The sequence below is a fragment of the Saccopteryx bilineata genome, chromosome 2 (genome assembly GCF_036850765.1).
Source record: "Saccopteryx bilineata isolate mSacBil1 chromosome 2, mSacBil1_pri_phased_curated, whole genome shotgun sequence".
NCBI lineage: Eukaryota > Metazoa > Chordata > Mammalia > Chiroptera > Emballonuridae > Saccopteryx > Saccopteryx bilineata.
The window spans coordinates 10,488,956-10,506,480 of record NC_089491.1 but is presented as its reverse complement, the minus strand read 5'-3'; the positions used below and the strand labels follow the sequence as shown (position 1 = coordinate 10,506,480).

At 43.9% G+C, this 17,525-nt stretch overlaps 1 protein-coding gene across 3 annotated transcripts in view; it reads right to left on the bottom strand.

The window, feature by feature from the left end:
- The window catches only part of GOLGA1 (golgin A1), a 51,026-nt gene that overhangs the window by 23,096 nt on the left and 10,405 nt on the right, over window positions 1–17,525 (bottom strand). For all 3 annotated transcript variants that reach the window (XM_066256231.1, XM_066256232.1, XM_066256233.1), the window contains exons 6-12: window positions 17,194–17,291; window positions 14,616–14,648; window positions 11,728–11,856; window positions 10,568–10,737; window positions 9,984–10,095; window positions 4,429–4,554; window positions 959–1,054 (exon numbers count right to left, since the gene is read on the bottom strand). In XM_066256231.1, the coding sequence (XP_066112328.1) occupies window positions 959–1,054; window positions 4,429–4,554; window positions 9,984–10,095; window positions 10,568–10,737; window positions 11,728–11,856; window positions 14,616–14,648; window positions 17,194–17,291 (764 nt within the window). The remainder of the gene's footprint in view (window positions 1–958; window positions 1,055–4,428; window positions 4,555–9,983; window positions 10,096–10,567; window positions 10,738–11,727; window positions 11,857–14,615; window positions 14,649–17,193; window positions 17,292–17,525) is intronic.

Genomic DNA, 17,525 nt, shown 5'->3' with positions numbered 1-17,525 from the left:
TTCTCCTGTGTGCCCTGGCCGGGAATCGAACCCGGGACTTTTGCACGCCAGGCCAACACTCTACCACTGAGCCAACCGGCCAGGGCAGGACATAAGATTTTACAAAGTGAGATGCCTGCTATGGTCTGAAAGTTTGTGTCCACCCAAACTCACGCTGAGAGCCTACTGTAGGGCCTCTAGGAAGTGCGTAGGTCATGAGGGGGGAGCCCTCATGAATGGAATCAGTGCTTTCAGTCAAGGGGCCCCACTGTCCCTCCCACCAGTTCACACTCCTTAAACTGGCAAAAAAATGAAAATGCTGGTAAATGCCAATGTTGGAAAAGCCCCCAGATGCAGATAAAGGAACCCCTGTGTATGCTGGGGGAGTACAGCCAGGTGCGGCCTGCTGGGAACATTCTTGTCCTATTTAGTCACGTTAGGTCATATGTACTCTTTCTCGAGACGACAGGACAAGGATGTTCACTGTCGTGTAATCTGTGGGGACAGGAAGAAGGCAGTCTGTGTGTCTGTTTATCATCTGGTAGCTAAACTACAAAGTGGAGAGGTCAGTACAGTGTAGGGGACACAGACAGAAGACGGAGCCGCTGAGAGTAAGAGAAGACACATGCGTAGCTCCATCATTTACACCAATCAAGTCACAGGCACACGAAACAATGCCTCACATTTCAAGGTAACCCAACAACAGGAGGACTGCTATTAACCATGTCAGCATGGTTTTCTATTGGAGGAAGAGAAATGGGGATAAAAAGGAACAAACAAGATTACAACTTTGTGGAACAATGATGATAATAATGCAACAAAGAAAGGAAAAAATGACTAATTCAACTCTATAAGTAAGATTCAAGAAATAGTCCCTTCAAAAGAAAACCTCTGACACAGGGGATTCTCAGCCACACCAAGTCATCTAACCAGGTTAGCACCAGACATTACAGTCACTGGGAGGGGAGAGAGTCAGTACCCGTGTCTCCAGAATGCCAATGGCCTTGACCTGGCTGCTTTTGGCAGTCAAGAGCTGCTGTCTGGTATCTTCCAAATTCTGCTCAGCCACTGTTTTCTGTAAATGGAAAGAAGAGTCAAAGAAAATAGTCATGCCCTGGCCTGATGGCTCGGTTGGTTACAGCATTATCCTGATACGCAAAGGTTGTGGGTTTGATCCCTGGTCAGGGCACACAGAGGAATAAGTAGATTGATGTTTCTGTCTGTCTCTCTCTCCCTTTCTCTCTCCCCCTCCTTCTCTCTCTCTTCCTTTCTCTCTCTCCCCCTTCCTCCCTTTCCCTTCTTCTTTCTCTAAAATCAATAAATAAATTAAAGAGACTCATCTCTCCATTGAATAAATATTCACTGATACTTATTCAACATGATACAACATACTATAATTTGCATAAGGCTTAAAGGACACAAATACATTAAAAACAGCTAATTTAGATAAAATTCATATATAATAAAGTATACTCAGATAAATCTGACACAGTTCTTTGACCTTCAGGCTGAGACAAAAGAGTAACAAAAAAATTATATACCATATTTCCTGATATTTAAGACACTCCCATGTATAAAATGCACCTTAATTTTGGGACCCGAAATTTGAAAAAGAATGTATTACATAGTTATTGAACTCAAGTTTTGTTCATCATAAAACTCATACAACTCCTGCCTGACCAGGCGGTAGCACAGTGGATAGAGTGTTGGACTGGGTGGGATGCAGAGGACCCAGGTTCAAAACCCTGAGGTCGCCGGCTTGAGCACAGGGTCACCAGCTTGAGCGCAGGATGACCCTTGAGCACGGGATCTTATACATGACCCCATGGTTGCTGGTTTGAGCCCAAAGGTCGCTGGCTTAAAACCCAAGGTTGCTGGCTTGACCCCAAGGTCACTGGTTTGAGCAAGGGGTCACTCGCTCTGCTGTAGCCCCCCAGTCAAGGCACATATGACAAAGTAATCAATAAAGATGCAATCAACAAAAAACTAAGATGCCACAACGAAGAACTGATGCTTCTCAACTTTCTGCCTTCCAGTCTGTCTGTCTGTCTCTCTTGACTCTGTCTTGGTAAAAAAAAAAAAAAAAAAAAAAAAAATCATACAACTCCTCATCTGCATGAAAAAGCAGGAAATGAAAGTAAAAAAATCTACCACCACTGTATAAGATGCATCCAGGTTTTAGACCCCAAATTTTTAGAAAAAAGGTGTGTCGTATACATGGGGAAATACGGTAATATAATTCAATAGTGTCCACAAGGAGTACAGAGCAGGAGCTACTCAAGGCCTCAGGGGAGCGCGAGGCTTCCTAATTCCAGGTGGCTAGGGGCAGTGGGCACAAAGACGGGGGATGCCCAGTGAAGGTGTGAAACAACCCGGGACATTTGGGGAGCTACAACTTGCCAGAAGATAAAGTGATGGTAGGCTCAGGTCAAAAAACAAGACCAGAAAGTGAGGCAAAGGGCCAGACCATGAGAAGTTTTTTATGCTGCAGAAAGGAGTTTGAATTAATTCTGTAGGTAGTATTTTTCAAAGTGGAGCTGTCCAAACACTGGCATTAAAACTTACTTGGGGCCTGACCTGTGGTGGCGCAGTGGATAAAGCGTCGACCTGGAAATGCTGAGGTCGCCGGTTCGAAACCCTGGGCTTGCCTGGTCAAGGCACATATGGGAGTTGATGCTTCCAGCTCCTCCCCCCTACTCTCTCTCTGTCTCTCTCTCCCTCTCTGTCTCTCTCTCTCTCCCTCTCTCTCTCCTCTCTAAAAATGAATAAATAAAATTAAAAAAAATTAAAAAAAACAACCAGCAGTAAAAAAAAAACCCAGCAGTAAAAAAAACAAAAAACAAAAACAAAAAACTTACTTGGGTGTGTGTGTTAAACTTGAGGCTTTAATTCAGGCCTATTACTCCAGAAATCAGAATTTTTGAGGGTAGGGCCAGAGTATATACTTCAAACAAACTCTCCAAGTGACTCCTATGCACACTAAACTTTATAATAATGATTATGGCACAATAATAACTTTAATATTAACAGGTGAATTATAGTATATCAACACCCTGCTATGTTCTAAACCTCATTTTAAGTACTTCACATATTGTAACTCATTTAATTCTAACACAACTCTATGCATTTCGTACAATTAATAACCCCTTTTTACAGAGGAAAATATAAAGACAAAGAGATTATATTATATTACTAGCTTTCAGTCACAAATAAATAGGTGAGATACAAACCTAGCCCGGTTCTGAAGTTGGTTTACACTCCAGCACCCACATTATATACTCGCTGTGGGTTGTAAGGATTGGGGGAGATATTTACACTTAGGAGGACCCGCTTGGCAGTAATCGTGTAGGACTGTGTCAGAGGGTGAGGGCGGAGAGACTAATGCTGGGTAGGCCAGTCTGAAGACTTGTTATATGGACTAGCCTAGAGTTGCTGGAAGCCCTAAAGTCCAACAGTGGGGTAGAGATGGAGACATTTAGTGGAAAGTAACTGAAGACAGAAAGTGAGGGTCTAATCCAGGCCCACTGCCTTGGCTTTGTCACCTTTGTGATGGTGAGGCCAGTTGTGAATACACAGAGAAGGAGCAGAATGTGGGCAGTGAGCTCAGAACTGACAAGAAAGCACGTTCACCTACGCCTCTGGGCAAAAGGCGTCAGTCTCTCAATAGCCTGAAATCTTTCAGCTCAGTTCACTTGTTGCCCAAGGCAACTGTGCTCAGGCCAACAGCAGATGGTAACTACGCTCCCTGCTGGCCAGCGGAAAGTACACAAAGGCGAAGGAGAGCAGAGCAGTGAGACAAGACAGCCCAAGTGGAGTAAATCCACAAAGGAGGTTTAGTGGTGATCATGGTGCATCACTGAACAAAGCTGTCCCTGACGGAAACAGGTCACACACAGGTGACATGAGGCTGCTTCTGCTGTAGGTAGGACAACCAAAAGATGGAGTGCTTTTCTCACCAAGCTGTTTGAAGACTCTCAGGATTTGAAACTCTAGATTTTTTATTTTCTGAAGTGAGAAGCAGGGAGGCAGAGAGACAGACTCCCACATATGCCCCAACCAGGATCCACTCAACTAGCCCCATGGGGTGATGCTCTGCTCATCGCTCCATGGGGCGATGCTCTGCTCATGTTGTTGCTTGCTGCTCAGCAACCAAGCTATTTTAATGCCTAAGGTGAGGCCATGGAGCCATCCTCAGCACCTGGGGCCAACTTGCTCCAACTGAGCCATGGCTGGGGGAGGAGAAAAGAGAGATAGAGAGAGAGAGAAGGGAGAGGGGGAGAGGTGGAGAACCAGATGGTTGTTTCTCCTGTGTGCCCTTACCAGGAATTGAACCCAGGACTTCCACATACCGGGCTGACGCTCTACCACTGAGCAAACTGGCCAGGGCCTGAAACTAGATTTTATGAACTCTCCTTCCCCACACTGGCTGGCTCAGAGAGAGCTAATTACCTCTTTCAGGAGTTCCTGTACATGTTCTTCTCCTGATAAGTTCTGCTCCAGTCTCTTTTCTAAAGACATGACTTTCTCCTGCATATGTGTGATGAGTTTTTCCTTCTCTTGAGTTTCAGCAGTGACCTGCAGGGGAAAGCAGAGATGACATTACACTATAAATCAGGAGTTGAGAACCTAATGGCTCGTGAGCCAGATGTGGCTCTTTTGATGGCTGCATCTGGCTCGCAGACAAATCTTTAATAAAAAAAATAATAACGTGGCCCTGGCCAGTTGGCTCAGTGGTAGAGCAGCCTGGCGTGCAGAAGTCCCGGGTTCGATTCCATGCCAGGGCTCACAGGAGAAGCGCCCATTTGCTTCTCCACCCCTCCCCCTCTCCTTCCTCTCTGTCTCTCTCTTCCCCTACCGCAGCCAAGGCTCCATTGGAGCAAAGATGGCCCGGGCGCTGGGGATGGCTCCTTGGCCTCTGCCCCAGGCGCTAGAGTGGCTCTGGTCGCAACAGAGCGACGCCCCGGAGGGGCAGAGCATTGCCCCCTGGTGGGCAGAGCGTCGCCCCCTGGTGGGCGTGCTGGGTGGATCCTGGTCGGGCACATGCGAGAGTCTGTCTGACTGTCTCTCCCCATTTCCAGCTTCAGAAAAATACAAAACAAAACCCAAAACGTTAAAAATATAAAACATTCTCATGTATTACAATCCATTCATTTCCTACTGCTCATATTCGTGGTTGTGGATGGCTGGAGCCAATCACAGCTGCCCTCTGGGACAACACCAAATTTTTATTGGATAATGTGTAATGTGCACGGGTCATTATATGGCTCTCATGGAATTACATTTTAAAATCTGTGGCGTTCATGGCTCTCTCAGCCAAAAAGGTTCCCAACCCCTGCTATAAATCCTCTCTCCCTCCCTTCCTGTCTTCTTTAGGAAGGACCATTATGTTTCCCTAAAATTCTGTTCTCAACTGTATTCCAGAAGAACAGACATCCTGGAAATCTTCCCTGAAAATGGGACACAGAAGATACAAAATCAGAACCCAATGCCACTCAGGCATCTGGTTCAGATCTCATGCAGCAAGAGGCAAATGCCCGCCCCAACTTAGGCAACCAACAACCTGGGAAGGAGCAACGGTCTTGCCTCTGGCATCCAGCTAGGACCCTGCTAAGATGCTTCTCCTTACAATAATTAGGTTGTATTGTGATGCTCTGCTAGCTAGAAAATTGCTTCTCTTCTCACTCTCAACAAACATGTTTAACCTTATTAATCCAGAGTCCAACAGAACCTACACCTTTACCCCCGATGCCAATATCCAGCAGAGTTAAACCCATACAAGAAGCTCTGACCCAACCATACAATGACGTACAGAATAGTGGTCCTGGAAACATGGAGCTGGGTGAAGCAGTAAGTATGCCAATGTAGCTGCCTTAGGCCAAAGGGAGACTATCTAAAACAAATGCTGATACATACCCTGGCTCCCAGCACAGAGACAAGAGAGCTGCTGTGCACTTCATATCTTAGTCCCAAACCAGCAGCTGCCCACGTATTTCAGTCTATCTCTTTAACTATGATGGTAATGGGGAGTTGGGACTGGATGAATGGTAACATTATACAAGGCAGAGAACACAGAAGGAAGAATGAATTTGACAGGAAGGCAAAACCAAGTCTTTGCCATACTGACATATCTTTATTGGTCTCTTACTAATAATGTTAATAACAATAGTATTAATTATAACAGCATATGCAACAGCAGCTATAGTTTTCAGAGCATGTGCAAGCACATCCCATTATCTCTAGTCTTTTTTTTTTTGTATTTTTCTGAAGTTGGAAATGGGGAAGCAGTCAGACAGGCTCCCGCATGGGCCCGACTGGGATCCACCTGGCATGCCCACCAGGGGGCGATGCTCTGCCCATCTGGGGCGTAGCTCTGTTGCAACCAGAGCCATTCTAACGCCTGAGGCAGAGGCCATAGAGCCATCCCAGTGCCCGGGCCATCTTTGCTCCAATGGAGCTTCGGCTGCGGTAGGGGAAGAGAGAGACAGAGAGGAAGGAGAGGGGGAGGGGTGGAGAAGCAGATGGGCGCTTCTCCTGTGTGCCCTGGCCGGGAATCAAACCCGGGACTCCTGCACGCCAGGCCGATGCTCTACCACTGAGCCAACTGGCCAGGGCCCCATTATCTCTCGTCTTTACAACTACCCTTCACTGTGTCCATTTACAAGGAAACTGAAGCTTGGGGACTAGCCCACACCTTAGTGATAGATAAAGAATTCAAACCCAGATCTTCTGGATTCAAAGCCACATTCTACTATACATCAATGTGAATTTGAGAAATACGAGGGACCCTAGCCAGTGAAAACTGTGTTAGGTAGAGCTAGGAACAGAAAAAGAATCAGTGACCAATTTCCACTTAGACTTCTGTATACCACATCCTACATGAAGAAAGGCTGCTTTAATTCAGGCCCTTAGCTACAGCTAACATCACACAAGGATCAGTTATGAGGCAAGGATTCCCCCCTCTCACTGTTCCTTTTCCACACTGGACTGGAAGTCCTTGCTAATGCAATAAGGTAAGAAAATGAAATAAAAGGTATACAGATTGGGGGAAAAAACATAATAACTGTCTGTGTTTGCAGATGACAAAATCATTTATGTAAAAAAAATCCAAATAATTGACAAAGAAAAATCCTTCTAGCCTGACCTGTGGTGGCACAGTGGCTGGGTCATCAACCTGGAACGCTAAGGTCACTGGTTTGGAGCCCTGGGCTTGCCTGGTTGGGGCACATATGGGAGTTGATGCTTCCTGCTCCCCACCTCCCCCTCCCCCTTCTCGCTCTCTAAAATGAATAAATAAAATCTTAAAAAAAAAAAAAAAGGCCCTGGCCGGTTGGCTCAGTGGTAGAGCATTGGCCTGGCGTGCGGGAGTCACAGGTTCGGGCCAGGACACACAGGAGAAACGCCCATCTGCTTCTCCACCCCACCCCCCTCCTCCCTCTCTGTCTCTCTCTTCCGCTCCCGCAGCCAAGGCTCCATTGGAGCAAAGTTTGTCCAGGCGCTGAGGATGGCTCTGTGGCCTCTGCCTCAGGTGTGAGAATGGCTCTGATTGCGGCAGAGCGACGCCCCAGATGGGCAGAGCATCGCCCCCTGGTGGGCAAGCCGGGTGGATATCCCGGTCAGGCGCATGCAGGAGCCTGTCTGACTGCTTCCCCGTTTCCAACTTCAGAAAAATACCAAAAAAAAAAAAAAGTTAATCAAGGTGGCAGGACACAAGGTGATCTGTGACTGCAAGGTTAGTTAGATAGAATCTGATGCCCTCTTATATGATCTCACAGTATTCTGTAGCTTTCCTCCCCCACATGAGTAGCCGTTTGTAATGATATTTTTATGTAACTACTGGTTAAAGTCTGACTTTCCCTCTAGACTACAAGCTGTATCCATTTTGCTTACCACAGTTTTTTCTAACACTCAACACAGAATAGAGCCTGGCACACAGTAAAACTCAAATCATATATTTAGAATGAGTGAGGGAAAGTGTAACCAGTCTGGACAATTCGTTTTTCCAATTATAAAATGGATAGTCCTGCTTGATATAAAAGGGTCCCTCAAATCCCAAACTTTTGCATCTGTTATCCCCTCCATCCTCACCCTCCAAAATGTATTCTGCATGCTTCTGCTTTCTCTGCCTCCTGCTGTCCTATCCATTCTTGAAATTCCAGTTCCTCCAGGAAAAGATTCTTGATTCCTGTGCTAGAAATGCACTCTCCCTACAGCATACCTTTTGAGTTAAAAAAATCCATTTCACTTATTTGGGACTTGTTGAGCTGTGAATTTTTTTCTTATGGTCACAGGAAGTTTGAATTCCACAGTAAAATTGTAAGCCTCTAAAAAAAACACAGTACATGTCTAGATTTTCAATTTATTGAGAAGAGACCTCGTATTACAGTCGTTCATTTGTTTAAAATTTACTGGGTGCTCCTTGTTGTGAGGCAAAAGTCAAGAAGAAGCATGAGTTTTGGAGTGAGCCTTGGGTTAGAATCCAGCTCTGTCATTTACTGTATACATTTGAATTAAGTATATAACCTCTTATTTTGCATTTAGGTTATCTGTAAGTTTGCTAATACTTAGCTGGAAAGGATATAGAGACTTATATTTATACAAATCTTGTACTGTACTGATGCTGTAGTCTCCCTTGCATGTGAGATTAGTGGTTCTCAAGGAATGATGATAGGATTCATGGTAACCCCTTCAGGGGGTGTTTTGTTACAGGAGAGGAAGAGCTAGACTATAAATGCCTGAAGGATGCTGCTGGCATTCAGAACTTGGGACAGGAAAGCTAAATGCCCTGCAATGCAAGGGACAATAAATAGTACAAACTGTTCTGCTCAAAATGGTGATAAGAGGCCCTGGCCGGTTGGCTCAGCAGTAGAGCGTCGGCCTGGCGTGCGGGGGACCCGGGTTCGATTCCAGCCAGGGCACATAGGAGAAGCGCCCATCTGCTTCTCCACCCCCGCTCCCCCCTTCTTCTCTGTCTCTCTCTTCCCCTCCCGCAGCCAAGGCTCCATTGGAGCAAAGATGGCCCGGGCGCTGGGGATGGCTCCTTGGCCTCTGCCCCAGGCTCTGGTCGCGGCAGAGCGACGCCCTGGAGGGGCAGAGCATCGCCCCCTGGTGGTCAGAGCGTCGCCCCTGGTGGGCATGCTGGGTGGATCCCGGTCGGGCGCATGCGGGAGTCTGTCTGTCTCTCCCCGTTTCCAGCTTCAGAAAAATACAAAAAAAAAAAATGGTGATAAGAAACATACCATTGAGAAATAATACTCTACAATCAATAATATTATTGTTCACTTTTTATTTTCTTTTTTAAGTGAGAGGATGGAAGATAATGAGACGACTCCCACATGCACCATGACTGGAATCCACCTGTCAACCCCATCTGGGGCCAATGCTTAAATCAACCGAGCTGTTTTTAGCTGACACACTCAGATCAAGCTATCCTCAGAGCCTAGAGCCAATGCTTGAACACTGGGCTGACACTCTATCCACTGAGCCACTGGTCAGGGCCTAATGTTCATTTTTATATCCTCAGAATGTAGCACATGCCTAGAGCAGGAGAGCAATAAATATATGTTGGCCAAAAGGAAAAACAAACCAGTATTTGTTTGCTGTAATATCACTTATGAGCTTTTGAACAAATCGGATTAGAGCCAGGAACGTCAAATGTACAACTTGGGCCACGTCAACCAGGACTACTGCATTTTCTTATGCTCAGGATCCACCATGTCATATTTTAAGACATATCTGAGTAGGTCAAATGTGTGCTTTGAGAATTCCTGTCAAGACAATACTGAGCTCGTCTTTTAAGCAACCCCTGTCCAGCTGCATGGCCACTTCAGTCTTGCTAGACCAGGAATGAGGCAATGTGGACTGCATGAGAAACAGGTTTTATCAGCCCTCCCAGGAGATTACTGACAGAATTAGTTTTTACCCCACTCATGAATTCTAGGAAGCCAGTCCCTTCTAGTACTCTACTTACCTGTTTGTTTTTTATTTTTTGTTTCTGTTCTACTTACCTTTTGCAAATCAATGGAAAGCTGCTGAATGAATGCTTGGAGCTCTTGTTCCTTTTGCTCTAGGGCTGTGATCTTATTTTCTGCACTTGTTTTTGAAGCTGTCGCAAGATCTCTTCATTGAAAGAAAGACAATGAACAAATTTGGATATCTCATCAAAGACAAAATCTTCCACAGAAAAGGTACAGATGGTTCTTTATGTGACAGGGGTGCAAACATTTGCCATGTGAAGATTATCAACGAAGATACCTTAGCTCTCTCTGAAGCAGAAGCCCAAAGAGAAAAATTCCAACCAGGTTAAAGCAAGAAATCCTGATCTGCCTTTGGTTTCTCAATAGCTTAGAAACTAAAACATATGGAATTGTTTGTTCAGCAGGGCTGGAGGGGTTCTGAGCGTAGGCACGTGAAGGGAAGTGAGGGTTCGGAGGTGAGGGTCCTGAGACCTAGGCAGATAAGGACAAGCCCAGAAGCTTTGCCAGAACGAAGATCAGAAAGTGTTGCAATGAGTAATGGGGAATGGTGGGCGGGTTATGGCCAGAGCTACCCTAACACCGCTTCCCACGGGCCCCACAGACCAAGCAAGAACCTCTGCTCTTCCAGCGTTGAGCAGTGTCTCTGCACTTCTTCTAGCTTCTGCCTTAGGTCTGATGACATCTGATGGGAGATCCTCAACTCCTCCTGGGTGTGACTAAGTTCTCTGGTTCGTGTTTCCAACTCTTGCTCCATTTTCCCCAGACTTTCTTCCTTTTTTAAAAGCTGACATAGAGATCAAGTTTCACTGAACCATTACTAAGAATTTTTTTTTTAAGTGAGAGAGAGAAGGGTGGGGGGAGAAGTGTCAATTCTTCGTTGTGACACCTTAGTTGTTCATTGATTGCTTTCTTATATGTGCCTGAACCATGGGGCTCCAGCAGAGTGCGCGGGACCTCTTGCTCAAGCCAGCGACCTTGAACTCAAGCTAGAGACCTTGGGCTTTAAGTCAGTGACCTTTGGGCTCAAGCCAGCGACCATGCAGTCATGTCCATGATCCCACACTCAAGCCGGCGCCCCCGCGCTGAAGCTGGTGAGCCTACGCTCAAGCTGGCAATCTCGGGGTTTTGATCCTGGGTCCTCAGCATCCCAGTCCAACACTCTATCCACTGCCACGCTGCCTGATCAGGCAGAAATATACTTTTTTTTTGAGCAATCTGGACCAGTAAGCCAACTTTTATAACATTTTTGTGAGCTTCTAAGTGGCCTTATATGCCCAGTAGTGAAAAAGAAAGTCAAACAGAATTTTTCCACTTTAATAAATTAAAAAATATATAAATATGATTAATATCAAAGACTCCTGGCGTGTATTTATCAGCACTTAGAGAGTGACAAGTAGCAAAATCAAAATACAGGGGTCCACAGATTATGACAGTCTCAACATATAAAATTTCGAGTTTATGACACTCACTCCCATAAAAACTTAAAAAGTGTTTTGGCTTACGCCATTAGCATCGTACTTATGGGCTACGTGGGCAAACTAATTTGGATGTACGCAGCAGGAGAATATGCAGTAATATGGTGTGTTTGTGTTTTTATGTTCTAGATTATGATTTTGTAACTGTGTTAAGATAGATAAGTGACTTAGGCTAGCATGTGTATCGACTTACACCAAAATTTGGGTTGCGTCACTGTGGTAGGAGAACTGTGTCGTAACCTGGGGACTCCCGAAATCACTAACCTAGCCACATTAGCCACAGAAACCAGAATGCGCACCATGTGTTTCACTTTGCCCAGCTCCTGCTGCTGGAAGCCCTCTAGTTCATCCAGGTCATCTCGCCTCTGGAAAAGGTGCACACTCTGGTTCTTCACTTCCTGTAACTGAGCTGCCAGAAAGCTCTTCTCCTATTTGGAAGAAGAAGACATCGACTCAGGCAACTAAAACATCAAAATCATATTACGTAAGCAGAATGCTTAATAAAGGAAAATCTTAAGGACAGCTCTTGTCAGTAGACAATAACACACTGAGAATGAGAAGCTGTACAGTAACATGACCAATATGGCATTATCTACACATTAAGTTAAAAATAAATGTTTTAAACGATAATGTTTTAAGTTTGATTAGCAATTCCAGATGTCCAATCTACATGTCTGCTCTCAGTGACAGACTCAACTGGCTAACATTAATAACTGGAGGAGCATTGAGTGCCCTTAAAAATTAGATGCGTTTAAGTAGCACTGATTTCAGTTAGCAAGTCAACAAAAAGTAGACATGACTGGTATCAGCAGGTTATATTACTAAATGAGAACTTCCTAAGATAGATTCTCTTTTTTTTGTATGTGTGACAGAGACAGAGAGAGAGAGACAGATAGAGATAGACAGGAAGAGAGAGAGATGAGAAGCATCAATTCTTCATTGTGGCACCTTAGTTGTCCACTGACTGCTTTCTCATATGTGCCTTGACCAGGTGGCTACAGCAGAGTGAGTGAAACCTTGAGCTCAAGCCAGTGACCTTGGGTTTCAAGCCAGTGACCTTTGGGTTCAAGCCAGCGATTATGGGGTCATGTCTATGATCCCATGCTCAAGCCAGCGACCCCACACTTAAGGCTGATGAGCCCATGCTCAAGCTGGCGATCTTGGGGTTTCAAACCTGAAGTCCTCCGTTTCCCAGTCTGACACTCTATCCATTGCGTCACCGCCTGGTCAGGCCTAAGGTAGATTCTCTTAAGGATAAACCCTACTGTTGCAGTATCCAATTCTTGATTGAAAAGAAATTAAAAGTCTAAAAAATAGTATTTCCAAAAATCAGAGTTGCTTCAAAGACCTACAGAGGCGTCTCATTAGTCTTCCCCGATCTAAAATATTTCCCAACCGGCCTGACCTATGGTGGCGCAGTGGATAAAGCATCAACGTAGAACGCTGAGGTCGCTGATTCAAAAACCTGCACTCGTCTATTCAAGGCACATAAGGGAGTTGATGCTTCCTGCTCCTCCCCTCTTTCTCACTTTCTCTCTCTTTCTCTCTCTCTCCTCTCTAAAATGAATTAAAATAAAATATTTCCCAACCCTTCCTTTGAGAAGAAAGCAGGGGAAGAGAGATAATCTCCTTAGTGAACTGAAGTAGGTTTTATTTAGTTCAGTTCTATATGGATCCTCCCCCGTTACCATAGTTTTAAAAGATAAAAATATAGTCCAATGAGATTTACAACTGATACAATCTTAAAAGTTTCATTTAAGATAAGAAAACTGACCTAACCCACACCATAATATTTAAGACCATCATTAACACATTTAGAGGTTTCTTTTTTCAGGTACACATTTCTTTGGGAGAAAGCCTGACCTTTCTATAATTCTTTCCTTGTGTGAATAAGTTAAGCATTCTGATTTAATAACCAGATTTCTACAGAACACACAAAGAAAATCACTGGTTTAAATTTTTTTATCTCAAGAATAAAGCAATAATAAAATTCATCTGTTTAATAAAGTTAACAGTAAATATATTTTGCAACAATATATTAATCTAAGAAATAATTTTTGTGCCATGAAAAGTAATTTAGGATTACTCAGTGAAAACAAGGAATGAATATAGCAGTAGCATGTAATTCAGGCTCAGGGCGTTGACTTTTTTTTTTTAGTTTAACAGACAGTTATTCCTTCAGTTGAACAAGCTCTACAAACAAAATAGATGGTTTAAGATTTCTGAGTGGAAAGAAATTTAGGTCTTAAGAGGTTTCATGAGCCTGCTATATATTTTCTAGAAATCCTTTAACAGCCTTTGAAGACCCCTGCCGGCTGCGGCGAGATAGAAAGGAGAGAGTTTCTCCCACCATCCCTTTTGGACTCCTTCACTATTGATTATTTCAAATTAAAATGTTTTTCTAATTATAGGCTTGAAATTTCATCTTCCTGTTCATGTCTGAGAGCCAGGAATACATTACCTTAGGCACCTACACAGTGTTATTTAGACAAGCTATGGTGCTAGAATAATCAATTTTCCACATCTGTGTCTAGCCAAGGGTTCTCTCATCTGCTCAGTGCTGAGCTTGGAGAAATGCCTTCCTTTCACAGTCTCCTCAGAAAGTATTCCTAATGTTACCGCAGTGTCAGTCAGGGCCCCAGCAGGAAACAGATGGCAGACACAAATTAGGTACAGTATTTGAGAAGAATCTAATAAAGGGACTTTTCAAAGCTGTGGGTAGGGTGACAAAACCCAAAAGAGAAAAAGGTGCTAGTAACAGATGGGCATGAAGGGGCAAAGGGATGAAGAGGTTATAAGAAGCCCAGAGAGAGAAACCATGTCAAGAGGGTAAACCAAAAGTCTGACTAAAGCTGTGACCTTAGGCCATGGGTACAATGGACCTACAGGGAGAGGCTGGGGAAATAAACATCTGACCTCACTCTTCCTCCACCGGTGGAACACAGTCAGAAGCAACAGGGCAATGGAGCCCGGCTGATGCAGGTCCTATCAGCCATCAGGCACACAGAGAAAGGTGAGAGGGCGGAGAGTGTATTGGGAAGGGCATGCTCACCAAAAAAGGGTAAGACATGAGTTTTTCAAAGCAGTGCTTAATCATCCATACCCTGCTTCCACAGGCTGGTCTAGTTATCAGTACACTGGGCACTGAAAAACATTCATAATGACACGAAAATAAGTATGAACTAACCTTTTCAAGTTGATTCACTTTTTCTGACCATTCCTAAAACAAAACAACAAAAAAAGCAGTTTCCAGGGAAGGGTATCAGTAATATCAAGATTTTCAGAAAACAATCTAACCACCTCCCCCAAAACAACCCACCAACCAAACAAAATGGCAAATTAAAAAACTGTGACAAAAAATCCCCAACCAACCAAACAAAAATACCCTGGCCAGGTAGCTCAGTTGGTTAGAGCATCATCCCAACGAGCCTCGGTTGCAGGTTAGATCCCAGTCAGGGCACACACAAGCAGCAGCCAATGAATGCATAAATAAGTGGAACAACAAATCAACATTTCTCTTTCTCCCTCTAAAATCAATAAATAGCCTGACTGGTGGTGGTCAAGTGGATGGAGTGTCAACCTGGAACTCTGAGGTCACAGGTTTGAAATATGAGGTCACCAGCTTGAGCCCAGGGTCTCTGGCTTGAGTGTGGGGTCACCAACATGATCCTGAGGATGCTGGCTTGAACCCAAGGTCACCAGCTTAAGCCTGAGGTCACCAGATTGAGCATGGGGTCACTGGCTCAACCCCAAGGTTGCTGGCTTGGCTTAAGCCTGAGGTTACCAGATCGATCCCCAATCAAGGCACATACAAGAAGCAATCAGTGCACACTAAGTGGAGCAAAGAGTTGATGCTTCTCTCTATCTCTCTCCCTTTATCCCGTCCTCTCTCTCACTTTCTCTCAAATAAAATAAAAAATAAATAATTAAAAAAGCCCCAAACAGCCTGACCAGGCGGTGGCACAGTGAATAGAGCGTGGAACTGGGATGCCAAGGACCCAGGTTCGAGACCCCAAGGTCGCCAGCCTGAGCGCAGGCTCATCTGGTTTGAGCAAAAGCTCACCAGCTAGGACCCAAGGTCGCTGGCTTGAGCAAGGGGTTACTCAGGCTGCTGAAGGCCCGCGGTCAAGGCACATATGAGAAAGCAATCAATGAACAATTAAGGTGTCGCAATGCGCAACGAATGATTGATGCTAATGATTGATGCTTCTCATCTCTCCGTTCCTATCTGTCCTTATCTATCCTTCTGTCTCTGAAAAAAACAACAACAAAACCCCCCAAAACATAAAACTCCCCAGGAAGTTGGCTTAATATTAAGAAAGCCAAAAGTCCTAAAAGAAGAAAATAAACTTTATGTAACACAAACATAAGCCTGAAGATTTTTACCAAGTAGAGCACCCAAACAAAGCTATATCTGCTGTTCTGATGCAGCTTTTCACCTTGCTTTGAATGTTTTTCCATGATTACTATTATAGTTTCTTGGGATTAGGATTAGCTGGGACCAGCAGAGTTGGTAACTCTGTACTTGATGTTTTTTTTTTTTTAAATTTTTACTTATTGATTTTAGCAACAGAGGAAGGAAGAAAGGAAGTGGGGGAGAGGATGAGGAGGTGAGAGAGAAAGAGAAACATTGACTTGTTCCTGTATGTGCCCTAACTGGGAATTGAACCCAGCAACCTCTCTGCTTTGGGATGATGCTCTAACCAATTGAGCTATCTGGCAAGAGCTGTATTTGATGTTTAAAAATTAATTTAGTGAAGAGGAAGGTCTTCAGCAGCCCCTAATAATTATTTTTCTTCTCATCTTGATTTTACCAATACGCTTTATACCATCTGGTATAAATTAATGGACTAGGGATTATGCCCCTTATTCACAAATCAGTGAATGGGAAGAAAATATCTGCTGGTACAACAGGCCATATCCCAAGTGCCTGCCATCAGAATCTATTCATTCTAGATGAGTTCTTCATTTATATATACTGATACAATAGTTAGCCACTAAGTATTGGTGAATGATATTTTTTCAGGCTAGTAAGTGCCCTAGATCGTAAATACACGCTTTAAAACCAACCAACCAACCACCCCACCTACAGTAGGTAAATTACACATTTTCTTAAATGCAACATAATATGACAAATTGACACTATATTATAGATCATTATACTATCTTGATGCTTATCTTAAATTTAAAATGCCATTGCACAAAATATACTTCATAATAGCCAGTAATAGCATTATTGTCCTTTCTTACTGTCATTCATTCAGCGTCTTTCAATGGGTAATTCTAATGAGATTATAGGAGCTCCCTTCTGTCTGCCGGGCTCGAGCTGAAGAAATCTGGGAGCAGAGATTGTAAAAACTATAAACATCATGGATGATGGCTAGCTTGATAGCATCTCTCCACTATAAAAGGCAAGTGTTTGGATCTGGGTTTTGAAACAGGTTTTTAGAGGACAGAGTCCTTTTTCCTTGTCTTGGGGCTCGCTACCAGATTACAGACACATAATTTCCCTTCTCCATTTTCCAAAGCTACACAGGTGCAGAATGATACTCTCACATTCTGGACACATTTCATGATTATAATACGGTAAAATTTCTTGATAACATTCCACTCTGAGACCAAATGAAATCTCAAAGAACATATATAGCAGTCCTCTTCTGCTAAGTTGTAAATATTTCCTATCAGGTCTATGTCATGATTTTTAAAAATCACATCACTCAGTGAAACCTTTTCACCAGTCCTGCGCAGTGTCACATGTAAAATACCTGGTCCTTTCTGGCTAATGCCAATGCCTGTTCTTCTGCCATTTTGGCTCTGTTGGCTTGAAATGTCTCATTCTGCTCTTGAAATTTCCTCATGGAAGCTGTTAACAAAGAGGCTTTATTTGAGATATGAAGATATTTCAGAAACAGCATGACAAATAACCCATGTGATTACTTTACAACTGTCACCTAACAAAAAGGGCCAAAGTAGCATCAGTGAATTTTGAGACTGGGAAAAACATGATCCATCCCATCTTGGCTTTTACAAGGTCTTTTGGTCTTAGTAATATACCAACGTTTTCTGTTGTTTTTGTTTTTTGTAATAATCAAGTACA